The sequence below is a fragment of the Myotis yumanensis genome, unplaced genomic scaffold, assembly GCF_028538775.1.
Source record: "Myotis yumanensis isolate MYYU_CA2020_CCGP unplaced genomic scaffold, mMyoYum1.0.hap1 SCAF_10, whole genome shotgun sequence".
Classification (NCBI taxonomy): Eukaryota; Metazoa; Chordata; class Mammalia; order Chiroptera; family Vespertilionidae; genus Myotis; species Myotis yumanensis.
This window is the reverse complement of record NW_027223761.1, coordinates 72,254,655-72,282,045: the sequence shown is the minus strand read 5'-3', so window position 1 is coordinate 72,282,045 and position 27,391 is coordinate 72,254,655. Positions and strand designations below refer to the sequence as shown.

General features: G+C 41.3%; 1 protein-coding gene across 3 annotated transcripts in view; it reads right to left on the bottom strand.

The window, feature by feature from the left end:
• The window catches only part of ALKBH8 (alkB homolog 8, tRNA methyltransferase), a 62,692-nt gene extending 41,588 nt beyond the window's left edge, over window positions 1-21,104 (bottom strand). Inside the window, exons 1-5 of one of the 3 annotated variants that reach the window (XM_070426932.1) lie at window positions 21,090-21,104; window positions 13,786-13,921; window positions 10,065-10,302; window positions 4,513-4,644; window positions 3,742-3,837 (exon numbers count right to left, since the gene is read on the bottom strand). In XM_070426932.1, the coding sequence (XP_070283033.1) occupies window positions 3,742-3,837; window positions 4,513-4,644; window positions 10,065-10,302; window positions 13,786-13,921; window positions 21,090-21,103 (616 nt within the window). In that variant the 5' untranslated portion in view covers window position 21,104. Of the gene's footprint in view, window positions 1-3,741; window positions 3,838-4,512; window positions 4,645-10,064; window positions 10,303-13,785; window positions 13,922-17,802; window positions 18,305-20,896; window positions 20,927-21,089 lie in introns of those variants that run through there. The other 2 variants (XM_070426934.1, XM_070426933.1) reach the window with 2 other exon arrangements.
• Between the last annotated feature and the right edge of the window lie 6,287 nt (window positions 21,105-27,391).

The window sequence follows — 27,391 nt, the reverse complement described above, 5'->3', positions numbered from 1 at the left end:
TGCATGTTTTGTCCAAGAATAAAAACATAGTCACGGTGATAAAAAACCATATAGTTTTTAATTTAGTAGTCAGATGAAAATATAACAATAAACACACAAGCAAAGCAAAATATAAAGAAAACCTTCCTAAGAATCTTTTAAAGTTATTATTGATTTTATCAAATTAAACAACAAAAAATAACAATTTTTGTTAACCACAATTTTGTTTTTTGCAAAATAGCAATAAAATTATAAATTTGCTATATTCTATACTGGAAATTAACCTGGTCACTTTCCTTTAATTTAAAATTTTTCAATTTATTTTAAATCTAATTATTTTACATTATTTTTCTTTAAAAAAAAACCACACACACTTTTAAAAGTCAAACTAACTTACTTTCACTGAAAGAAACCCTTAAATAGGACCAAGTCATATAAATACAGATAAATTAAACTCAACAAAGAATTTTATCAAGAGTGAAGGCGAAATGGAGAATCGAAGATGGCGGCATAGGTAAACACCGGCTATGCCGCTGTAAACAACCACTTCAAAAATACAACTAAAAGAGGGAACGGACATCAACCAGAACCACAGGAAGGCTGGCTGAGGAGAGACTCTTCAACTAGAAGGAAAAACAGCAGCATTCCGAGGCACAGAGGAGGCGCAGTGTGGAAAATTTAAAGGTACGGTGGTGCGCGCGCAAAGCGAGCTGGTGGCTGAGGGCGCGGTTGTCGTTTTCAATCAGGAGTGAGTCTCAGACTCTGGGGTACAGATCCGGGCGAGTCTCTAGGGACCCAGACTCAAACGGGAGAAGCGGGACTGTCTGGCTACGGTCCCTCCGAGGTTTGCAGCAGTTGCGGGGACAGAGAGGCAGAGTCCCTGGGGACGGACTGAGAGCAGCCATAGCTGCTCCCTCCCCCCGCCCTGTTGAGCCTGCCCCGCCCAAGCCCTGCGCAGAGCCATTTGCCGATCGCCTCAGGCAAAGGCTGGATTAGTGCCTCCCCAGAGGACTGAAGTTTTCCACACAGCTGATTCCTACAGCCAGTCGGCCTGGTGGTCAAATCCCTCTAGTGTTAACTACAACAATTAAGGCTTGGCTAGAACAAGACTGCGCACAAAGACCACAAGGGGGTGCACCAAGAAAGCATAAAAGATGCGGAGACAAAAAACATGACAGAAATGGAGGATATGGAGCTAAGAATCGCAATTTTGAGGGCTTGCTATAAACTTGAGCAGAGCCTCACGAAAACTAATGAGACCCTCGATGCTACGATAAAGAAATTAGAAAGTAAGCATACACGGACTGAAATAAAGAATATTATACCCGCCGAAACCAGTTTGGCTCAGTGGATAGAGCGTCGGCCTGCGGACTGAAAGGTCCCAGGTTCGATTCCGGTCAAGGGCATGTACCTGGGTTGCGGGCACATCCCCAGTAGGAGATGTGCAGGAGGCAGCTGATCGATGTTTCTCTCTCATCGATGTTTCTAGCTCTCTATCTCTCTCCCTTCCTCTCTGTAAAAAATCAATAAAATATAAAAAAAAAAAAAAAAAAGAATATTATACCCAATAGCAGACCAGAGGAGCACAAGAATCAAACCAAAGATTTGACAAAAAACACCCAACTGGAAAAGCAAAATGAAAAAAGAATCCGAAAGTGTGAAGATAGTGTAAGGAGCCTCTGGGACAGTTTCAAGCGGAATAATATCAGAATTATTGGGGTGCCAGAAGATGAGAGACAGCAAGATATTGAAAACCTATTTCAAGAAATAATGGCAGAAAATTTCCCCCACCTGGTGAAAGAAATGGACTTACAGGTCCAAGAAGCGCAGAGAACCCCAAACAAAAGGAATCCAAAGAGGACCACACCAAGACACATCATAATTAAAATGCCAAGAGCAAAAGACAAAGAGAGAATCTTAAAAGCAGCAAGAGAAAGAGACTCAATTACCTACAAGGGAATACCCATACGACTGTCAGCTGATTTCTCAACAGAAACTTTGCAGGCCAGAAGGGAATGGCAAGAAATATTCAAAGTGCTGAATACCAAGAACCTACAACCAAGATTACTTTATCCAGCAAAGCTATCATTCAGAATTGAAGGTCAGATAAAGAGCTTCACAGATAAGGAAAAGCTAAAGGAGTTCATCACCACTAAACTAGTATTACACAAAATACTGAAAGGTATCCTTTAAGAAGAGGAAGAAGAAAAAGGTAAAGATACAAATTGTGAACAACAAACATGCATCTATCAACAAGTGAATCTAAGAATCAAGTGAATAAATAATCTGATGTACAGAATGAACTGGTGCTTATAATGAATCAGGGACATAGAAAGGGAATGGACTGACTATTCTTGGGGGGGAAAGGGGAATGGGAGATTCGGGAAGAGACTGGACAAAAATCGTGCACCTATGGATGAGGACAGTGGGTGGGGAGTGAGGGCGGAGGGTGGGGCGGGAACTGGAAGGAGGGGAGTTATGGGGGGGGGGGGGGGGAGAGGAACAAATGTAATCCGAACAATAAAAATTTAATAAAAAACAAGGGCGGGGGGGAAAAAAAAAAAAGGACACATATGTAATAAACTTTGTAATGCTTTAAGCAATAAAAATAAATAAATAAATAAATAAATAAATAAATAAATAAATAAAAATAAAATAAAAAAAAATTTAATAAAAAGAATTTTATCAAAGGATTAATATCTATATTATATAGTAAGTTCTTATTAATAAACTAGAGGCCTGGTGCATGAATTTGTGTACAGGTAGGGTCCCTCAGCCTGGCTGGCTGATTGGGGCCAGCTGGCGGGGGGGGGGGGGAAGGTTAGCTGGAGGTTGGCCGGCTTGGGGAGGTTAGCTGTGGGATTTCACTGACCACCAGGGGGCAGCTCCTGCACTGAATGTCTGCCCCCTGGTGGTAAGTGCACATCATAGCAGCCGGTCGAACAGTCGTTCGGTCAACCGGTCATAACAGTCGCTTAGGCTTTTATATATATAGATTAGACAACCATTAGAAAAAACTGATAAAGGATATGAAAAATAATTCACAGGAAAAGAAATACAAATGGCCAACCTCACTGCTAATCAAGTAATTATAAGGTTAAAAATTTTACAATTACCACATGTTGGTCAGGGTAGGGGGAAGTGGTACACACTTGGTAAGAATCATGGTATAGTTGTTTTAAATAAACATAACTTTACTAAATTCTAATGTGCTAATCTCCCTTTAGAAACTCCTGCATGAAGAGGCATATACAAAGGTTCTCACTGAAGCACTACTTGTAAAAGCTAAAAACTAGAAAGAACTTAAATGTCTATCAAAAGGGAGCTAACTGAATAAGCTATTATCATCATTCAAAAAATGAAAAACTATATAAGATTTCTAAAGGGACAAGAACAAGTAGAGTAATACATGTAATATATTAAACAACATAATACTCATATTAACAACTATACATACACTCTTATATTTGGATGTAAATTCATATAGTAAAGGTTTGGAATAATATATTCTAAACTGTTAATGGCACTACTTCTAAGAAGAAGTATGAAAGTACAGATAGTGTTCAAGAAAAACTTTAGCTTTATCTATTTGTGTGAAGTTTTTTTAACACAAAATTGCACTATTTAGCTAATTAAAATGTAGTTTAATCAACTGTTTTGAAAGTTTACCTAAAAATGACAAATGAAACACCCTCAACTATGATTTACTTCTAATACATTAAATCTTTTTTTCTGAATCAACATTTATTAACAATTACTTACCTCCAGGTAATGGCTTATCTTTATGTACATTGTTATTCTCATAGTGGAATTCATAACCAAAATGCTTTACTCTTCTGTGTTTTAAAGATTTTTGAACTGTATGAAGAGAATAAAGTAAACTACTTGGGTAAAAAAGAATTTCATTCCTTCAAGTATTTCAAAATTAACATTATGAGTAAGGATTACATTAGTAATAGTAACTTTTGTTAACTGCTATGTTATTGTCTTTAATAACATCAACATTCTACCTCATATCTGTTGTTCTTTTAAGTCTAAAGTAGTAATAAGCACTTAAAAAGTTTCAAATCAATCTGACAGAGCTAACTAAATACGTACATTGCCACTCACAAGAATGCTAATGACCTGGAAAGAGTCACAGTAACTAATTTGCAAATATCTCCAGGAGGCTCTCACTACATGATGATGGTATGGCAATGACCTGCTGATTCCTCAGAGGAAATCTGCCTTATGGAGGAGAGGATCATATAAGATGATGTATGTAAAAGGGCTTATAAATGTTAGGTCTACAAATGTTGGCTAATCAATATTAACCAGTTTGGAGTTTAAAATTAATGGCTATATAAATGTTATTTATTATTAATACTACTAAGGTTTGTCAGTGTGACTTGCCTAATATTGGATCCAGGCTACTTTAAGTAATTGTGAGGAAACATCAGTTTTAATAAGCCAAATGGGGAGAAGAAAAGAAGGATCAGTAACAGAGCATTTTGCAGACACTTTTAAAAATCAAATTTTAAAGTTTTTACTTACAATTTGGATTGTCTGTATCTTCTGTCCAGTTAACACTTTCCAAAAGCAGTTTCTCATCCTCAGAAGAAATAATTTCTTCTACTACTTTGAGGCCTGGAGGTAAGGCTTGAAGCCCCAACTCTTTCCACTGTGCTGTGGAAAACCAAATTAAAATAGTCACGTACAAAACTTGAAGTTCTATACACAAATAACTCTGTCCAGCAGCCATTTATCGGTTCAAAAAACTCCCAATCCTCGTTTTATGAAATAAGAATGCCAAAAGGCACAACATACTAAAAGGGCAAAACAAAGATCAAGGTAAAAATTATGATACGTTTTATCCACTGCAATTACCAACAGCAAATAGAATAAATAGTATTTATTTAAATATTCTGTTTGAACATAATTGAGTAATTTTTAAAATCTCACTAAGAAAATGTTTTTCAGTCCCAGTCAAGATGGAGGCATAGGTGAACATGGTACCTGAATCTTCCAACAACCACATCAAATTACAACTAACCCTTAGAATAACCCTCACTCAGAATTGCCAAAATCTAGCTGAACAGAAATCCTACCACTAAGGATATAAATAAGAAGCTACATCAAGTCTGATAAAAGGGGCATAGTCATGGAATGAGCTGGTCCTACACCCACAGTGGTAGTTCAAACTGGGAGGGACTGAGAATCTCAGAGGGAACGGGGGTGGGGGTGGGGGAGAAGGAGCGTGGGATGGGAAGTCATTAACCAAAGAACTTATATGTATATATGCATAATCCATGGACACACACACACACAAAATTTGGGAAGGATATCTTGGCTGCCGAGGTCCCACCTGAGCTGAGGAGCGAGAGGTCCCACCTTCACACCAGGCCCCCAGCTCAGGTTTCCAGTGGCAGAAAGAGAAGGGCCCATAACTTCTGGTTGTGAAAACCAGTGGGGATTGTGGATGAGTGAAAGGAGGGCTGCTGGAGTCCCAGGTGTTACTCTCATGGACCCACATATAGACTTACTCAGACTCACTGGCTCTGAGTTCTAGTGCTGGGACAGCACTCAAAAAGCAACAGACATATGGGGAGGAAGTGAATTGTCTGGCATCAGGGAAAAAGCTAGAGTGGCAGCTTTCTCTCAGTTAAGAAGTGCTGGCAGAAGCCATTGTTCCTTTTCTGAGCCCTCCCCCAACAGAGCTGGTAGATGGGCACCATATCTGAGTCTCCATCAACTTGGCTAACACTGTTGGCCCCACCTTGGAGATTCCCTCAGACCCTACCCCACCAGATATGCAGGCCCACGCAAGCCCTTTCCAGAGGCTTTTTTAAACAAATGACCTATCTTGGCTCATGCTCCAGACTTTCTTAAAATCTCTCAACTAGCAGCATCTGGCCTTAGCATACCCTATACCCCTCGCTAAGTGACCCCAGGCCTGACACAAGCAACAGCTGGCTTTGGTTCTCAGCTTGGATTCTCTGGGCACCTCCAAGCCCAGCACAAGCAGCAGCCATCTGCAGATCACTTTATAGCTCATGCCAGATGGCCCCAGGGAGAGCACAGGTGGCAGCTGACGTTGGCCTGCACCACTCAGGAGGCTCCAGACCCAGTGACCCAATGGATGGCTTCAGACCATGTTGAAGCAATACCCAACCACCTCCATGAGCAACACACTCAAGAGGGGAACTCAGCAGGCACCAGATCCCCACTGAAGTAACTCCTATTCTGTGAAGTGGGCCCCTGCACAGTTGATCCTCAATCACAGCTAAATTCCTCCCAATGAGATGCCAACAGCAATCATGGCTCAAATATAAAAGGAACGTGTAGACAGACCATATGTGGGGGTACACCTGGAGTGCCCAGCTTGGGTGATCGAGGAGGTTGTGCAATTGGACCCTATACGATACCTACTATACAACACCACTCTACCAAGCACAAGAGATGTAGCAGCTCTACCTAACAGAAATAAACACAGGAAGGCTGCCAAAATGAGGAGACAAAGAAACACATCCCAAATGAAAGAAAAGAACAAAACTCCAGAAAAAGAACTGAACAAAATGGAGACAAGCAGCCCAGCCGGTGTGGTTCAGTTGAGTGTCATCCCATGCACCAGGAGGTTGCCAGTTCAATTCCCAGTCAGAGCACATGCCCAGGTTGTGGACATAATCCCCAGTAGGGGGTATGCAGGAGGCAGCTGATCTATGTTTCTCTCTCATGGATGTTTCTATCTCTCTCTCCCTCCAGCAATCTACCAAATGCAGAGTTCAAAACACTGATTATAAGGATGCTCACTGACCTCAGAATAGGAGTAGATGAACTTAGTGAGAACTTCTACAAAGAGATACATAAAAACAGAGATAGAAAACATAAAAAAGGACCAGTCAGAAATGAAAAGTTGAGAAACCAAGATGGCGGCATAGGTTAACGCCGGAGTTTGCTGCCTCGAACAACCACTTCAAAAATACAACTAAAAGACAAAACGGACATCATCCAGAACCACAGGAAGGCTGGCTGAGTGGAAGTTCTACAACTAGGAGGAACCGAGAATCAGAGGAGGCGCGGTGCTGAAGTAAAATACTAAGGTGCGGAGTGCGCGAGGCGCAGGCTGGTGGCTGAGGGTGCAGTTGACTGTTTCAATCCGGAGGGAGCCTCAGACTCAGAGCTCCAGATCCGGGCGAGTCTCTAGGGACCCAAACTCAAATGGGAGAAGCGGGACTGTCTGGCTACGGTCCCTCCGAGGTTTGCAGCTGTTGCTGGGACAGAGAGGCAGAGCCCCTGGGGATGGACTGAGAGCAGCCATAACTGCTCCCTCCTCCGCCCTGTTGATCCCGTGGGACCCGCCTCGCCCAAGCCCTACACAGAGCCATTTGCCAGATAGCCTCAGGCAAAGGCTAGATTAGACCTCCCTAGAGGACAGAAGTTCTCCCACTGCAAACACAGCTGATTCTCACAGCCAGTTGGCCTGGAGGTCAAATCCCTCTAGTATTAACTACAACAATCAAGGCTTAACTACAACAAGACTGCACACAAAGACCACTAGGGGGTGTACCAAGAAAGTGTAAAAAATGCGGAGACAAAGAAACAGGACAAAACTATCAAGGGAGGATACTGAGTTCAGAACCACACTTTTGAGGTCTCTCAAGAGGCTTCTAGAGTCTGTCGATAAACTTGATGAGATGTACAGGAAATCTAATGAGACCCTCGATGGTGTGATAAAGGACCATCTAGAAAGTAAGCATACACTAACTGAAATAAAGAATATTATACAGACTCCAAACAGCAGACCAGAGGAGCGCAAGAATCAAGTCAAAGATTTGAAATTCGAAGAAGCGAGAAACACCCAACCGGAAAAGCAAAATGAAAAAAGAACCTGAAAATACGAAGATAGTGTAAGGAGCCTCTGGGACAGCTTCAAACGTACCAACATCAGAATTATAGGGGTACCAGAAGATGAGAGAGAGCAAGATATTGAAAACCTATTTGAAGAAATAATGACAGAAAACTTCCCCCACCTGGTGAAAGAAATAGACTTACGGGTCCAGGAAGTGCAAAGAACCCCAAACAAAAGGAATCCAAAGAGGACCACACCAAGACACATCATAATTAAAATGCCAAGAGCAAAAGACAAAGAGAGAATCTTAAAAGCAGCAAGAGAAAGAAACTCAGTTACCTACAAGGGAATACCCATACGACTGTCAGCTGATTTCTCAACAGAAACTTTGCAGGCCAGAAGGGAGTGGCAAGAAATATTCAAAGTGATGAATACCAAGAACCTACAACCAAGATTACTTTATCCAGCAAAGCTATCATTCAGAATTGAAGGTCAGATAAAGAGCTTCACAGATAAGGAAAAGCTAAAGGAGTTCATCACTACCAAACCAGTATTATATGAAATGCTGAAAGGTATCCTTTAAGAAGAGGAAGAAGAAGAAAAAGGTAAAGATACAAATTATGAACAACAAATACGCATCTATCAACAAATGAATCTAAGAATCAAGTGAATAAATAATCTGATGTACAGAATGAACTGGTGATTATAATAGAATCAGGGACATAGAAAGGGAATAGACTGACTATTCTTGGGGGGAAAAGGGGTGTGGGAGATGCGGGAAGAGACTGGACAAGAATCGTGCACCTATGGATGAGGACAGTGGGTGGGGAGTGAGGGCGGAGGGTGGGGTGGGAGTTGGAAGGAGGGGAGTTATGGGGGGGAAAAAGAGGAACAAATGTAATAATCTGAACAATAAAGATTTAATAAAAAAATAAATAAAAATAAAAATAAAAATATGAAAAATAGAATGGCAATAAATACATATCTATCAACAATTACTTTAAATGCAAATGGATTACATACTCTAATTAAAAGACATATGAAAGCTGAATGGATAACAAGACCTTTACATATGCTGTGTATAAGAGACTCACTTCAGATCAAAAGACACACAGACTGAAGGTAAAGGGATGGAAAAAGAATTTCATGAAAAAGGAAACAAGCAAACAAAAAAAAAGCTGGGGTAGCAATACTTATACCATACAAATTAGGCTTTAAAACAAAGGCTATAACAAGAGACAAAGAAGGACCCAGCAATTCCACTTCTGGGTATTTATCTGAAGAAACCCGAAACACTAAATTGAAAAGACATATACTCAATGTAGCATTTACAGTAGCAAAGTAAGGAAGCAATATAAGTGTACACCAATAGATTAATGGATAAAGAAGTGGTGCATATACACAATGGAATATGACAGCCATAAAAAGAATATCTTGCCATATGCAACAATGGATGGACCTAGAAGGTATCATGCTGAGTGAAATAAGTCAGACAAAGAAAGACAAATGCCAGATAATTTCACTTATATGTGGAATCTAAAAAACAAACTAAATGAACAAGCAGAAGGGAAACAGACTCTTAGATGCAGAGAACATTTTGATGGTTGCCAGATGGAAAGGAGGTTGAGCGGATGGGTAAAAAAAGTATAGGGCTTAATTAAGATGTACAAATTGGTAGTTATAGTATAGTCATGAGGATGTAAAGTACAGCATAGGGAATATAGTCAATAATATTCTAGCCAAGCCTGTGTGGCTCAGTGGTTGAGCATCAACCCAGAAACCAAGAGGTCATGGTTCGATTCCCCATCAGGGCACATGCCCAGGTTGGGGGCTCAATCCCCAGTAGGGGGTGTGCAGGAGGCAACCAATTGATGATGTTTCTCTCTCATGGATGTTTCTATCTATCTCTCTATCTCTCTCCCTTCTTCTCTCTAAAAATCAGTAAAAACATATAACTATGTATGGTGTCAGATGGGTACCAGATTTATTGGGCGATCACTTAGTAAGTTATATAAATGTCTAATCACTGGGTTGTACACCTGAAACTAATACAATATTGTACATCAACCATAACTGAAAAAAATTACTGAAAGTAAAAAAAAAAAAAAAGAAACAAGGTTTTCTCGTAATATCTACAATATGGTCCTCTATAAACAAGTCAGATTGTCTGTACAAATTAAAATCCCAACTTCAATGTGAAAAGTAAACTCAAACAAAAGCAAGAACTAGTTTGAAAAAGATACCTGTATGATAATACCTTTTTCCACAAAATTCAAGTACAGAATGATCTTCTGTCCTAAATCATCCACTATTTTTTGTCCATTGAGGGTAACATAGGCTTTCTTGGATTCCTCTATAGTTTTGTACGTTACAAATGAGTAGGGCTTATTAGGTGGCATTAAGAGAGCATCCACCTGTCCGAGTTTCTCTAATTCCGGAAGCAGTTGGTTTCTACTCACACCGTTACCCAAACCACCATTGGCAACAACCAGGATCTTGAAAAAACAAAAAGAATGTTAACATGAACAGTTGATATCAACCTGTTTCTTTTTAAAATATGTTTTTAAATAAGATAAAATAAGATTATTTTTAAATAACATTTTTACAAAGGTGTAATTATGAAAGAAAAAAGGGTTTCCTTATAGTTGTTATTTGGTTTTCTAAATTCAATGTAAATCAATTTACTAAATACAGTATTTGGGAATTAAAAAGTATTCCTATGTAGTAAATAATATTGATTTTGAAATAGTCTTTTCAGTAAAATATTCATTTCTTAATGACCTACATACAAATTAAAAGATAACTTTTACTGTTCATAAATATAATTAAACACAATGAAAGAGAAAGAAAAGGGAGAAAGGAAAAGGAACAAGGAGTTACTGATACTTGCTTTTTGCCAGACACTGGCTATATGCTTTTACCTACTTAATCCTCATTAACATAACCTTCACAACAATTCTATAAAGTGGATAATATGAGCCTCACTTCATCAAGTAAGAAACTGAAGATGAGAAATACAGTATTAGGTGAAGATAGTGTTTAGGAGGAGCTGGGTTTCAAACTTATTTCTGTCTGCTTTCAGAATTCACTTTTGGTATCACCACCATACAGTGTTTACTAAAAACTAAAAGTAAAAGCAGTGACTCAAAGAAAACCAATTATAGATTCCTTAAATATAAAATAGAAAAATTTTCCTCTGTGCCTGAGTAATTCATTCATTTTGTAAATATTTTTTTCTTTTTAAGTTTCATGCTGACTTCCTGTCATTTACAGTCCTGCACACAATTTTATTCAAGGAATTATGATGATTCTAGTCTTCGTACTTAAAAACACACCCTACATGGTGTTAAGATATTAATGATTCATGACCCCTAAAAATTTCATAGCATAGCGAAAGTAAACCACTGATGGCATACTTTCATCATTTATAGCAGATATTGGCAAACTTCTGAAAATGGTCAGATAGTATATATTTTAGGCTCCACAGGTCATACATAGTCTTATTTTTATTTAACAACCTTTAAAAATGTAAAACTCACTCTTGCCTCACAAGTCAGAGGACAGTAGTTTGACTGATTTATACTAACCTGGAGATTGGAACATAATGTACTAGTTTCATATACACAAAATGGGGCTATCTAGAACCTTGTTTTAAAAAAGTATATAATAAAACCAGAGGCCTGGTGCACAAAATTCTTGCACTTGTGGCATGGGGGGGGGTCCCCTCAGCCCGGCCTGCACCCTCTTGCAGTCTGGGAGCACTCGGGGTGCGGGCCTAAGCCAGTAGTCAGACATCCTTAGCGCTACCGCAGAGGTGGGAGAGGCTCCCACCACCGACACTGCGCTCGCCAGCTGTGAGCCCGGCTTCTGGCTGAGCAGCATGGGAGCGCACTGACCACCAGGGGACAGCTCCTGCATTGAGCGTCTGCCCCCTGGTGGTCAGTGCACGTCATAGCAACCAGTTGTTCCTTATTAGCCTTTTATTATATAGGATTATATAGGATTGTTATAAAATTGGATAATAAGAAAAGTAAAGCTTTGTTCTTTCATGGGACAGCCAATACTTTAAATATGCAAGTACACACATTCACATAATAAACACACTAAAACAATAACGGTATAAAATTTAGCCTCAGATGGCTTGCCCTGGACCTCACTCAGTAAGGTTTATAATTTAAAGTAGCAAAATAATTTGGTTACATGCAGCCATAGTTACCAAAAAATTGCATATTCCCAAATCTAAGGAACTGCAAAGGTTTTATAAATGACCAGGGTCCACTGAGGAACTGAGGAAGATGTGAGGTGTGACTTAAAGAATACTAGTGGTCCTCAAAATGCTAAGTTCAATGGGGGATGGAAGGGAGGAATTTATTTCCTATTACATGTGAGTTATACAATATAATTAAATGTAATAATTGTTTTATTTATCATTTTCAGCTAAGCAATTTTCCCAATGATATGAAGTACAGAATTCAAAGTTTTTTTTAAAGTTATTTTCAATCCTAACAATTTGAGGATCACTATCTAGAAAAATCTCACAGTGGCTATAGATTTGCACAAAGCATCCATATTTATAACACCTGGTGAAAAGAGCATTTGTTCTCTCAGGGATAGATAATATATAATTAGAGGTCCTTCTATAATTTTATTCCTTTCCCTTCAAATTATTGTGGAGGAAAATATCAAGCCTAAATAAGATGATGCTTTGGAAGACACAAAAGTAAGAATAAAGCTTCTAGAGATCAGAATGAAAAGACAGACACAAGCAAAAAACATGCTTCAGAGGGAGCCCGTTTCTTTCCTTACCACTTCTCTTTGTGATCCATGTAAGGAAAAGAAAGCAAATTACACTTGGGAAGAAATGAGAAAAGGGTATAATTTTCTAGATGCTGCACAGCCTCTGTGGCTCTTGGCAGAAAGTGTATGCAGACATATTAACCCGAATATATGATCTATCCCAACCTTTTTAAAGGTATTTGATTTAAATTCTCTGAAGTTATTAATATGTAACAAAATCTAAGGAAGGGTCTTTACCTGCTAAATTTCAATCTCCCCCAATAGAGTACTCATTCCTAAACTATTGTGCAGCACAGAAGATAGCATTTTCATGATATAAGGGAAGAGTATTGGTCTGAGAGTCAAGAGACCTACACTTTAATCCCAGCTTCACCTTCTCAATTGTTTGTCTTTGGCCCTCAGTTAAATGATGCTAAGCTTCCTTCCTACTCTTATATCATAAGAATACTTCCCATCCATACGGTACTTTAATGACTAATAAGTACTGTAAAGTACATGTTCTCTTTAGAATCTAACAATCCAATGGGATAATGCAATGCTATGTCCTTACAAATGACGAAAGCTAAGATCAAAGGATGCTGCTCATGTCCAAATAAGTGGAGAAGCTAAGAGTCAAAGTAAGGTTTTCCTAATTCATAGGCTAGGAAGTCTCACAGTCCCATATATATAATTATTGCCCTAAGATAATGAAAGGCGTTGTAAATAAAATCTAATAAATGAAAAATGTCTTATAGCATATAATCAAAATACTTTATAATACAGATGAAGTTAGGAAGAAAAGAAAGAAGACTACAAAAATTCTAGCTTTAGGTTCAGCCAACAGAATATCAATGGACATATCACAACCACTCAAAACCTTAGTTTTCTCATCTATTTCATAAGGATATTTTTAGGGAATTAAACATAATAATGAATATAAGTATGCTATATAAACTGTAAATAATTGTACAGTTAATATATACCCACAATTTTCTCTAGTTCAACCAACACAATCAATGGACATTCAAACTACACTAAGGCTATGTCCAAAAATAGAAAGTTAGCAGGTATATTTGATACAGATGTAATAATGAATGAACAAGAACAGCCCTCTTCTCTGAGCAATTTTTAGCAAATATTACTCTAGCACGTTAACATGACAATATGTTTACATTCAAATGATGATAATAGTTTTAGGTCACCTGAGTGGCATAGGATACTGTTTCAATGCCTTCATGTCTCAGCAAAGTGTGCCTGGCTTTATTCTGTTTCCTTAAGAACTTCTTTTCAGTTTTACCGAGTTTGCCATTACTTTGATGGTTGCTATCCATGGCAATACTGAAAAAAAAAAATACAAAATGTCAACTTTAAGAGTCCTAAAGGGACAGTTATAAAGATATTATTCGTATATTCTATAGTTTATAAATAGTTCTATGTGACAATTCTTTTAAATTCTTACTTGACCTTTTACCAACCAAGAGAAGTGAGAATAAACAGGTGCAATAAAGAAATACTTAAGAAGGTAACAAAGAAGCAAGAACATCTAATAGCATGTCTTGGGATTCTACAAAACATCCCAATGCTCTACCTCTATTAAGTAAGCTATTTTACTGTAGGTAATGGATCCCTTTACTTATGAAGTTCTAGGTAAAATGTTCCATAGACAAATTTCACAAACATAATATTAGGAAAGAAAAAAGAAGGAGAAACAAAACAAAGATTTCAAAGAAGAATATACAGTATGATTCCATTTACATACAGTTCAAAATCCAAAAGTAAGGCATATATTATTTAGAAATATATATATAGCAAAATGCAAATAAAGGCAAGGAAATGATTAACACAAAGTTCAGGAAAGAAGTTTTTCTGGGAGGGAAGAGAGGAATGTGATGTGAAAGGGACATAGAAAGTCATCAGTGCTATCTCGTAAGCTATATAGTGATAAAAGGAGAGGACACGCTGGCCAACGCAGCTCAGTTGATTGGGGCATTGTCCTGTATATCAAAAGGTGGCGGGTTCCATTTCCGGTCAGAGCACAGACCCAGACTGTGGGTTCAATCCCTGGTCGGGCATGTGTGGGAGGCAACATCAATGTCTCTCTGTCTCTCTGTCTCTCTCTGTCTCTCTCTCTCTCTCTGGCATGTGTAGGAGGCAATATCAATGTTTCTCTCTCTCTGTCTTTCTCTCTCTTCCCTTCCTCTCTCTAAAAATAAAAAGTAGAGGGTTTCAACAATAAAGATAATTTTTTTAAAAAGGAGAGGGAATGAGGTTAGAAAGTTTTAGGAGTCATCATTAGACAGGAAGGGGATGATAGCTAAATCGATATTTTTAACATTATACTAATTATAATGGTTTATTCTAATATTTGTCCCCTTCCATTGAACTATGAGCTCTTGAAACAGGGATTAAATTGTTTTTGTTTTTTTGTCTGTTTCCCCAGCGCCCCCTGCAGTGCTATGAGACAGTGTTTAGGGGTCTAAGTTCTAGGTTCAAATTTCAGCTCTACCACTGAAGCTGACCCTGTGTGAGTTAATTATTTACTTCTGTGCTTAGGTTTCTTCACATAAAAAATAGGAATAGCGCCTATTGTTGGCAAATAACTCCATCCAAACCCTGGACTAAAAAACTTCACCAAACTGTAGTGTGGCTTCTAGCAGCATAAAGCCGTGTCCCTAGGATGACCCATATAAATGCCTGAGAAAACAAAATGCTGCCTGGACATTTTACTATTTACTCTAGCAACACCTGACCATAGGCCCCTGACCTCCCTTTCTTAGAGCACTTACTAAAAAGGACTTACAATTGTGAATATGTATCTCTGAGAGCCATTCCTTTGAAATGTAATCATTAGGAGAGAGAGGGTCTGTCTCCCAGTCTCTGTGGCAAGACAGAATCCAAACCTGATAACTGCCAGCAGCAAACAAAGCTGGCCTAGATGCATGTGCACTGACCAACCTTTTGTATATTTTCACTTGTCTGACCCTACTACTGAGCACCCTGTTCTATCCCAACCCCATCCTCCCTTTAAAACAGCCCTATTGTCAGTAGTTACTAAATAAAATGTTTTCACTGCTGTCACTAATGTCTGGCTGTGTTAATCTTTGACACTATCTCATAACTTTGTTACAAGGATTAAATAAGCCTATTATTAAATCACTGTCAATTTTCAGAAGAACTAGGTTAGAATAATTTAAGAAGAAAAGAAAAGGCGAGGACCTTCAAAGGAACTATATGGCATCTTTGCAGTCCGCAATGGAGAACAGGGGATAAATGCGCTGAGAATTTTTTTCTTAGTATGTTACATGAGCAAAGACTGCACAGTGGAAGAAATGAGAAAGATGTTGCATATGTTTTTCAAAGTCTGACATTAAGCGTCCAGCACCAGCAGATGGAGCCTCATAGTCACATTCCTATCATCCCCTTTCCCTTCTCCTTACTCAGTCATGCAATGCTACTATTACAGGTGAGGAAACAAAGCCAGATAGCCCTGGATGCTCATTTGTTCCCCGTTCCAGTGACTTGGCAATGGACTGGCCCAGCAGGTCTGTCACCTCAACAAGGAACAGGCTGCTACCAATGGCTGAGGTTTGGAGGTGCTCCCTTTCTAACAAGGCCACTTCCCTGGCCAAGGAATTTCCACTATTGCACAAAGGCTTGGATGCTCCTTGCCATGTCACAGGAGTGTTATGGGATGTGACAGAAGTGAGGTCACTTTGCTGGAACACAAGCCATGCGAGTCAAGTCTAATCATGCTCAGCCTACACACACTCCCTATAGGATAACAAAAGTTTAGAGATCATACATGCTCTGATAGTAAGTTAAACCCCAATATATCTAATTGGACATTGCCCTAAATGGTAATAGTAGTATATGTGTCCATACCCTCCTTAAATAATCCTATATAATAAAAGCCTAATATGCAAATTGTCCCCTCGGTGGTCATTCGACCAGGAGACCAGAGTTCGACTGCTCGCTATGACATAAGCTGACCACCAGGAGGCGGAACATGGTGGGCATCGGCAATGTGGCGCTAGCAGGCGGCAGTGGAGGCGCTGCCATCCCTGATGGGCCCCGATGAGAGTGGGACTGTGGCGGGATGGTGGAGCAGGTGAGTGGGCAGCGCCAGGCCAAGGCGGGGGCCAGATTGCCCTGGGCAATTGCCCTGCAGACGGCAACCAGTGGCGGGGGGGGGGGGGGGGGGGGGCGGGGCCACCGCCCAGCTCCCAGATCGATCGCTCTGTAGGTGGGATGCTGGAGCAGGTGAGGTGGCAGCGCCAACCCACAGCGGGTTGCCAGACATGGCTGTGGGGCTGCGAGCCTGGGGGTACGAGCTGGGGCCTGATCCCCACAGGCCACCCAGAGAGACCCCCCCCCCCCCATGCACGAATTCATGCACTGGGCCTCTAGTAGAATACCTATAATGAACAAGCACTATAAACAAATGTTCCTGTGCTTATATATAAATTAAACTTAATTAATAGCAAAGATTAGAAAGAACTAAAATTCCTATCAAATGAGGCCTGATTATGAAGTATAGCACAGAAATACAGGGTATCATATAAATCTCTAGGACATATAAGTAATTAGTGATACAGGTTGCCTCCAGGAAGGGGAAATGGGTAGATCAGCATGGCAATGAAAGGAAGCTTTCCTCTTTTGTAACTTTTTAATTTATTTACATATATTTTTATTGATTTTAGAGAGGAAAAGAGAGGGAGAGAGAGAGCTAGAAACATTAATGATGAGAGAGAATCATTGATCAGCTGCCTCCTGCACACCCCCTATTGGGGTTTGAACCTTTGACTTGGGTGTGCCTTTGACTGGAATCGAACCTGGGACCCTTCAGTCTGCAGGCTGATGCTCTATCCACTGAGCCAAACTGGGTAGGGAAGTAACTTTTTAATTTAGTGGCTATTGAAATTGTATTACCTATTAAAATTCTTTAAAATTTGAAATTAGAAAAAAAAACTGACACCATACTTTTCATATCATCCCATTTTAATTCTTTGAACACCTACGCTATATTTTTATGGCCACATTAATTTGTTTATTCTCCATCATCTTTCTCTAACTGATTACAAAGTAAGCTCTATGAAAGTAGAAATTCTGTCTGGATTTTTCACCTTGTAGTACTTAGCACCAAGAACAGGATCTAGCACCTAATGAAGATTTATTGAGTAAACCTAAACTTATTAAACTTACTAACCCTGCCATCTTACCTCCTAGACCTCTTCTTCAGAATTTTGGGTTTGGTTAATGTTTTCACTAATACTCGGTGTGCATCTCTATCCTGTAGTTGTCACACCATGGCATAATGTTACCTGTCTGCGTGTTGCACTCATCCCTAAGGCTGACATCTACTTGAGGGCACAGACTTGAGTGCCTGGCATACAGCAGAACTGAAATCACTGGCCCAAGGGTCTCGGATTACTCAAGTAAGAACACAGGAAGAGAGGACCCAAATAAACAAAATCAGAAATAAAAGAGGTGAAGTAACAACCGATCCCACAGAAATACAAAGGATTATGAAAAAAATACTATGAACAACTCTACTCCAACAAAATGGACAACCTAGACGAAATGGACATATTCTTAGAAAAATACAAGCTCCCAAAACTCACTCAGGAAGAATAAAAAAACCTGATTAGGCCAATAACTACCAAAGAAATTGAAGCAGTGATCAAAAATCTTTCAGCAAACAAAGGCCCTGGTCCAGATGGCTTTACAGGGGAGTTCTACCAAACATTCAAAGAAGAACTAAAATCTATCCTCCTCAGACTATTCCAAAAAATTCAAGAGGAAGGCACACTCCCAAGCTCTTTCTATGAAGCCAGCATTACCCTAATTCCAAAACCAGATAAAGACACCACAAAAAAGAGAACTACAGGCCAATATCCTTGATTAACATAGATGCTCAAATTCTTAACAAAATTCTAGCAAGTCGGATTCAGCATTACATTAGAAAGATCATACACCATGACCAAGTGGGATTTATTCCGGGGATGCAAGGATGGTACAATATCTGCAAATCAATAAATGTGATACATCACACAAACAAATTGAGACAAAAATCACATAATCATATCAATCAATGCAGAAAAAGCATTTGACAAAATCCAACACCCTTTCTTGATAAAAACTCTCAGCAAAGTGGGAATAGAGGGATCATACCTCAACATAATAAAAGCTTATATGACAAACCTACAGCCAACATCATACTCAATGGGTAAAAACTAAACTCGTTTCCCCTAAGAACGGGAACAAGGCAGGGATGTCCACTTTCACCACTCCTATTCGATATAATACTGGAAGTACTAGCCATTGTGATCAGACAAGAAGAAGAAATAAAAGGCATCCAAATTGGAAAAGAAGTAAAACTGTCTTTATTCACAGATGACATGATACTATACATAGAAACCCCCAAAGACTCCATCAAAAAACTACTAGACCTAATAAATGAATTTGGCAATGTAGCAGGATACAAAATTAACACCCAGAAATCTATGGCCTTATTAATACACCAATAATGAACTCACAGAAAGAGAAATGAAAAAAAAAATCCCATTTACAATTGCACCAAAAAAATTAAGATACCTAGGAATAAACTTAACTAAGGAGGTAAAAGGCCTGTACTCGGAAAACTACAGGACACTGAAAAGAAGACATAGAGGAAGACATAAACAAATGGAAGAATATACCGTGTTCATGGATTGGTAGAATCAACATCATTAAAATGTCCATACTACCCAAAGCAATCTATAGATTCAATGCATTCCCCATTAAAATACCAACAGCATACTTCAAAGATCTAGAACAAACTCTCCAAAAATTTATCTGGAATATAAAAAAAAGACCCCGAATAGCCACAGCAATCCTGAGAAAGAACAAAGTTGGAGGGATCACAATACCAGATATCAAGCTATATTACAAAGCCTCGGTTCTCAAAACTGCCTGGTACTGGCACAAGAACAGGCATAGATCAGTGGAACAGAACAGAGAACCCAGAAATCAACCCATGCCATTATGCTCAATTAGTATTTGACAAAGGAGGCAAGAGCATACAATGGAGTCAAGACAGTCTCTTCAATAAATGGTGCTGGGAAAATTGGACAGATACATGGAAAAAAATGAAACTAGATCACCAACTTACACCATACACAAAAATAAACTCAAAATGGATAAAGGACTTAAATACATGGGAAACCACAAAAATCCTACAAGACTCCATAGGCAGCAAAATATCAGACATATGTTGTAGCAATATCTTTATCGACACAGCTCCTAGGGCAATGGAGACTAAGGAGAAAATAAATGGGACTACATCAAAATGAAAAGCTTCTGCACAGCAAAAGAAACCATCAACAAAATGACAAGAAAGCCCACTGCATGGGAGAGCATATTTGCCAATGATATTTCAGATAAGGGTTTAATCTCCAAAATTTACAGAGAACTCCTACAACTTAACAAAAGGAAGATAAATGATCCAATAAAAAAAATGGGTAAAGGACCTAAATAGACACTTTTCGAAAGAGGACATACAGAAGGCTGAGAGACATATGAAAACATGCTCAAAGTCACTAATTATCCGAGAGATGCAAATCAAAACGACAATGAGGTACATCTCATACCTGTCAGAATGGCCATCATCAACAAATCAACAAACGACAAGTGCTGGAGAGGATGTGGAGAAAAAGGAACACTTGTGCACTGCTGGTGGGAATGCAGACTGGTGCAGCCACTATGGAAGGCAGTATGGAGGTTCCTCAAAAAGTTAAAAATGGAACTCCCATTTGACTCAGTGATCCCACTTCTAGGAATATATCCCAAGAAACCAGAAACACCAATCAGAAAAAATATATGCACCCCTATGTTCATAGCAGCACAATTCACCATAGCTAAGATCTGGAAACAGCTGAAGTGCCCATCAGCAGATGAATGGATTAAAAAACAGTGGTACATCTACACAATGGAATACTACGCTGCTGTAAAAAAGAAGGAATTTTTACCATTCGCAACAGCACGGATGGAACTGGAGAGCATTATGCTAAGCGAAATATTTTTAAAAAGAGCACAGGAAGATGCAGCTGTGAGAGTGACCAGACCTCCAGCAATGCCTTTCCGTCGCGGGACTGGCACAGGTCAGAAACCCCAAGAAGCGCCAAACTACCACTCCCCAGGCTATACAACCGCAGTTCCCAAGGAAACCTAAGACTGGCCCAGACACCACGTGTGCGTCCGCGCAAACACAGACACAGGCCCTTCAAACACGGACAGGGCCACCCAACGGCGCAGCCTACAGCCCAGGGACCGCACCCGGAAACGCGGGGACGGCCTCCTCCCCCTGGGTCCTCAGCCCAGCGCGGGGAGGCCGGAGGAGACCCGCACAGGCCGGCGAGCGAAAGCGACCCTGGAAGTCATAGGGCCCGCCCCGCGAGCGCTCTCTCCTCCGCCCGCCTCTCCCATCTCGTCCAGCAAGTGCGGCGGGTACGCGCACGCCTCCCCTTACCTGGGCGCAGCCATGTTGGAGGCGACGGCACTACATTTCCCATGAGCCTGCGGGCGACGCAGGGCGCTCCCACAATCCCCTTCGCCTCCCTAGCGCTCCCCATCCCATCTTTCTCTAAGAAGAGGCTTTGGCCAGTAAATCTTCCTCCGTTACAGTGAAAAGTCTTATTTGGGGAAATAGTGAGGGTTGGGAGAGCAGCGTATTTGGGGTAGCTCCCAAAGGGGCATGGCCAAGCGGGTTTGTGTCCCTCGGGCCCTGGGGTCTGAAAAATGACATCGCGTGAAGGAGTCGCGGCGGGGAGGGGCGGGGGACGACGGACGGACAGACAGGAGATGCTTGAAGGCGCCAGGGGAGTGGTGAGTACCACGGAGTGACGGAAGATGTGTGGAAGAATGTGGACACATCTGGCTGTGCCAGATTCTAGAAGACTTTACATACCGTTATTCTGTAGGCTAAGGGGGTCCCCGAAAGGAATGGAGTAATAGGACCGGCGCTTCTCGTGGAAGGTGGAAGGCGAGACCACAAGTAGAGAGACCAGCCCCGCCGAGTGGCTCATTCCGTAGGGGCACATGGCCTGGTTGTGGGCTCGGTCCCCAGCGTGGGGCGGGCAGGAGGCAGCCCATCAATTATTTTCTCTCATCACTGATGTTTCTCTCACTCCCACTCCCTTACTCTCAGAAATCAATAAAAATGTATTTTAAAAAAAATAAAAGTAAGGAGACCATTTAACAGGCTGTTGCAATGGTAAAGTGAAAAGTAATAAGTGATTAACTGGGACACAGCAGTGGCAGACAGAAAGGAAACACATTTGGAGTAAAAAAGACGCAGGAGAGGGTGATAATTAGCCATTGATCCTGCTCTCCTGTTATTTGTGTGGCATAAATATAATCATTGTGCCTACATTGGATTATGAGCTACATAAGTGCAGGGAAGGAAACTTGGGAGTGGAGAGGAAATACTCCCCTATATGTTGATACAATACCCCTATTCCCACCCCCACAACCTTGGACTATCAGTAAAAGGTAGGGCGGGCTGGCCAGTCAGTGCCCTTAGTGGCACTGAAAAGAGACTGTTGTTTGGAGGAATGATTTGTATGAAGAACAGGTTAGAAGGAGTAAAGAACAGAAGTTGGGAGGCAGCTAGGCAGCCATTGCAATAGTCCAGGAAAGAGCAGTAAGGTTAAAACTGACTAGGAAAGTGGAGAGGCAAAAGCAAGCAAGAGAGGTCAGGTCCACCAGACTTTGCAAACTTCTGAAGAGGGCAAAGAGGAAACACGTTCACCCATCATGGTCTTGCTCTGACAGGACTTCCTGTAATGATGGGAATCTACACTAATAAAAGACAAAGATGCTAATTGACCGTACCTTGGCTATGCCCCAAGCCACGCCCACCAGCCAATCAGAGCGACTATAAGCAAATTAACCCAACCAAGATGGCGGCTGGCAGCCATGGAGCTGGAGCAAGCAGGAGGCTTGGTTGCCCTGGCGATGGAGGAAGCCAACCTTCCCGCCTGTCCTGAACCAGTTGTGGCCTCCACTCATGGTAGCAAAGTTTCAATTGTAGAAGATAAATAAATCCCAGATACCTGCTTCCAGCCAGCCTCCACTGGGAGCTTGGGTGGCTGGGGGCTGTGGCCAGCCTGCAAACAGCCATCAGCCCCTCACTCAGCCTGGCCACACCCTCATGGGTTGAGGATCTCCACTGGGGGGCTTAGCCAGCCTGCAAACGGCCCTCTGCCCCTCACCTGGGATGGCCAGGCACCCCAGTGGGGACCCCCAAACTGAAGGGGCTGTGGCCAGCCTGCAAACAGGCACCCCAGGGGGACCCCCACCCTGAAGGGGCTGTGGCCAGCCTGCAAACAGCCATCAGCCCCTCACCCAGGCTGGCCACGCACTCCTATATAATAAAAGGGTAATATGCAAACTGACCCTAACAGCAGAAAGACTGGGAATCACTGGTCACTATGACACACACTGACCACCAGGGGGAGCTCCCACAGGGGGAGCTCTGCTCAGCCACAAGCCAGGCTGATGGCTGCCAGTACAGCGGTGGTGGTGGGAGCTTCTCCCACCTCCTCAGCAGCGCTAAGGATGTCCGACTCCAGCTTAGGCTTGCTCCCCGCTGGCAAGTGGACATCCCCTGAGGGCTCCCGGGCTGCCAGAGGGATGTCTGAGTGCCAGCTTAGGCCCAATCCCCCAGGGAGCGGGCCTAAGCCAGCAGGTGGTCATCCTCCAAGGGGTCCCAGACTGCCAGAGGGCAGAGGGACACCCCCCGCCCAGTGCACAAATTTTTGTGCACTGGGCCTCTAGTCCAATATAATAAAGATGTAATATGCAAATGGCTATTACACCTTGACGTGTAATGACCGACCATGTAACGACCAGATCACGAATCAGCAGGAGGGTGTGGCAGTGAGCTACAAGTGGGCGGTGGAGAGCTACAGGAGGTGGCAGGGCAGCAAGCTATGGGGTGGGGGGAGAGGACAGGGGGAGAGCTACAGGAGGGCGGCAGCAAGCTACGGGCGCATGGATTCGTGCGCAGGGCTACTATTGTTTTATAATATGAGTTGTCCAATATGGTAGCCATAGGCACATGTAGCACTTGAACATTTCAAGTATGGCTAATACAATTACGAAACTGAAGTTTGAATTTTAAAAATTTAAATAGCTTCATGTGGCTAGTGTCTACCAAATTGAACAATATAAAGTGTCCCCTCATCTCCTGTTGGCCAAATTCAACTATTTTATTTCTGTATCCAGCCTCCTTGAAGGCACTTTTAGAACTTTCGAAATCCTTAGAGTTCTTGAAACCACTGTCTCTTAATGTTACCAGGAAACCCCTAGGTGGGCTTGGGCCGCCTGTGGCTGTGTTCAATAAGGAAGGCAGGGTTGAATCATATTAAGCATTGATTGTGAAGGCTAGCCAATCAGGAAGACAGGACCCTTACAAGTATCAAATCCTATCTTCCAGCAAGGTGCAGGGGACAGGATTATATAGGGGAAGGAGCTAGGGTGAGGCCAGGAATAGATGTCAGCTATTGTCCTTTAGTCATCAGGCGATGAAATGACGTTGATGAGATGATGTTTTGACTCCTGGTGGGTCGGTCTGACCCTGCTTATCGGTTCTGCTTGCTGGATTCACAGCTGAGTCACCTCAATAGCTTTGCACAGGCCATGAAAAAAGAAACTTAAAGAAAAACGTAACCCCCTATTCACATAAGTATATGTGTTCTAAGATTTAAAATATGATTACTTTTCAGATTAATTCAGGTGCTCTATCTATCAGGTTATAGGTCCCCCTAACACGAACTCTCTTCACACATTCTCATCACTTGTTTTCAGTTTTTCACTAGCTTCCCTCCCTCCTTCCACAATTAAATGCAGGCAATGCTTCAGGTTTTGTGTTTGACCCTTTATCTTATTCTACAGTCTTTCCCTGTGTGCCTCCTGGAGGTTTAGAGAGGTTTGTGAATCATTCCCTAATCTTTGTTTTCAGGCCTGACTTCTCTTTGTTCAGCCCTGGCTTCCATTTAAGAGGCAGTTTGGTTTAGTGAAAACAATATGGGCATTAGAATAGGACCTGAAGTAGAAACTGCAAAACAGCATTTACCTTTAGGGGTTGATGTAATAATTACCATTCATAAAGTAGCTGTTAAATGGTTGTTCATCTCTGAATTACAGGCCCAAGTTTCCAACAACCTGCTGTCTAGCCCTGCCTCTGTGACCTTAGGAAAAGGTGGATACATGTATAATTTTGCATGCAATTCTTTTTATGCAAGTCTTTATCTTTTCTATCAATGAAGATGACTTCCTGAAGCAATTTTCAGTTGCATTAAGATCCTGTTTGATTCATTATTTAATTCCACTGTCTTCCATAGTCTTGTAATAATAGGAATTCAATAAATATTGAACTGAAAGAAATTTAATTGGAAGATAGAATGTATCTTCACCTGTGCCCAAAGCTTTCCATGGTGATCTGTGATAATTTTTGAAAGGTATCACATGCTCACCTAATAACTTTTCTTAGTAAAACCCTAGTCTCTGCTTCAGCCCTCTATGCAACTAGTGCAGGGTTGGCAAGATTTTTCTATGAAGAACCAGATAACATTTTCAGCTTTGTGATCACACATGGTCTCTGGTCACATAGTCTGTTTTGGTTTTCTTTTTATTTTTTTTTAGCAACCCTTTAAAAATGTAAAATTACAGCTTGCTTAGCTCCCTTGGCTTATGCCAGCAAGATTTGGATAATGGGCTCTAGTTTGCTGACCTCTGGACTCTATAATCTTGAGCACAGTGTCAAGGTAAAGCTAAGATTAGCACCACCACTGAAGACATTTATTATGAACTAGAGGCCTGGTGCACCAATTTGTGCACGGGTGGGGTCTGGCCGGTCTGCCCCAATCGGGGTGATGGGAGGGGAGGGGCTGTGGGCGGTTGGCCAGCTGACCCCTGGTCAAATTCCCGGTCGAGGGGACAATTTGCATATTAGCCTTTTATTATATAAGATTACAGTATAAATGAATTTAATTGGGTTAGCTAACACTACATTTTAAAACATGAGAAAGCTGAGGTCTGCCCCACAGTCGAGTCCTAGAAATTAAGGCTAGGATCAGCATATCATTTAGAATTGCTTTTGGTTGCCAGTGACAGAAAATTGATCTGATTGTTTAAATAAAAGCTGTTTTTCCTCAAATGACCAGCTATCAGGCAAAAGTAATCACTGGCCTTGGTTATGCTGTTCAAAAACGTCATCAAGACATTTCTAGTCTCCTGTTCCACCATCCTTGGTATATTAATCTTTATCCTCATTCTTGATGCCTGCTGGTTATGAGGTGGCTTTTGCACTAGGATCTCCAGCTGGGAAAAAGCAGCAGAGTCTCCATCTTTTCATCCAAAAGATGAAGCTCCAGATGGTCACCCCCACCTTGTTACTTTGCTCACACTTGGATTGCATACCATTATAGGCAGAATAATGGGTCCCCAAAGATATTCACACTTTAAACCTTGCAACCTGTGACTGTGCAGATATAATTAAGTCTGCAAAAATTTTCTAGGGGCACAGTGCAACCACACAATTTTGGTGTTTTGTGTGTGTGTGTGTGTGTGTGTGTGTGTGTGTGTGTGTGTTTTCTTTATTGATTAAGGTATTACATATGTGTCCTATCCTCCCATTGCCCCCCCCCCAACCCCCCACTCATGCCCTCACAACCACACAATTTTTTAAGAGCAGAACATTTACTCTGGCTGGAGCAAGAGAGATCAAGCAGAGAGACTCCAGGTGTGAAGGATTCAGCACACCATTACGCAAAGCCCATGTGCAAGGACTGGAGAAAGGCTTCTGTGAGCTAGGGCAGCCTCCTGCTGACAGCCAGCAAGGAGATGGGGACCTCTGTCTTGCAACTACAAAGAACTGGGTCCGGCCAGCAACCTGAATAAGCTTGGAAGCAGATCCCTCCCAGAGCATCTTGATAAGAGCCAGGCCAGCCGACACCTTGATTCTGTCCTTATGAAACTCAAAGCTGAGAAACCACGCCAGCCAACCCAAGCCAGTGACCAACAGACTGTGAAATAAATGTGTGCTAATTTGTTACAGCAGCAATAGAAAACTATGACACATGCGTCCTCTAGACCAGTCACTCGCTAAAGAGAGTGGAATTGCTGCGACTGCTTAGGACAGTCATGATTAATTCCATAGGTCTGGCTAAGGCCGATCCCTGAGATCAAAATACTTTGATAGCCTACATTCTATCTGCAGAAAAATGAAATTAGGGTTCTATTAGCAAGAAAAATGGGAGAATAGTTATTGGGTAGATAATTAACAGACTGTTTCATAAGGGGGTTGAACACTGCCTGTGTCTGAAGTATCATAACTTGATCTCAAAACCTAAGAGAAGGATTCTTTCTAGAAGGATGAGCACTCCCATAACTAACAAAGCATTCAAAGCGAGAATTCCAATAGCTACTATATTTCTACTTCAAGATTCGTCCATCAGGAAAGATCTGAAATGTTCCCAACAACCCTTAAAACTGTTATATTTTTACTCTGGTTTCAAAGTGTGATACTTTGCACTGCAGTTTCAAATTCAATTCCTACACTCATGAGGTTTCTAATTTCCCTTCCCCTTCTCACTCCAGATCATGTTGCTTTTGGCTACCTTCTGTTTTTTTCCCCACTTGCCCCCAGTGGCAAGTGTACTAATTTTGCTTTTTTTCCTATTTATAGTTTAAAAATAAAACATTTTGATTTCTCAGTTTTTTCTCTCCACTTACTATTTTGCTACTTATTTTATCCTTCTTGGGTAA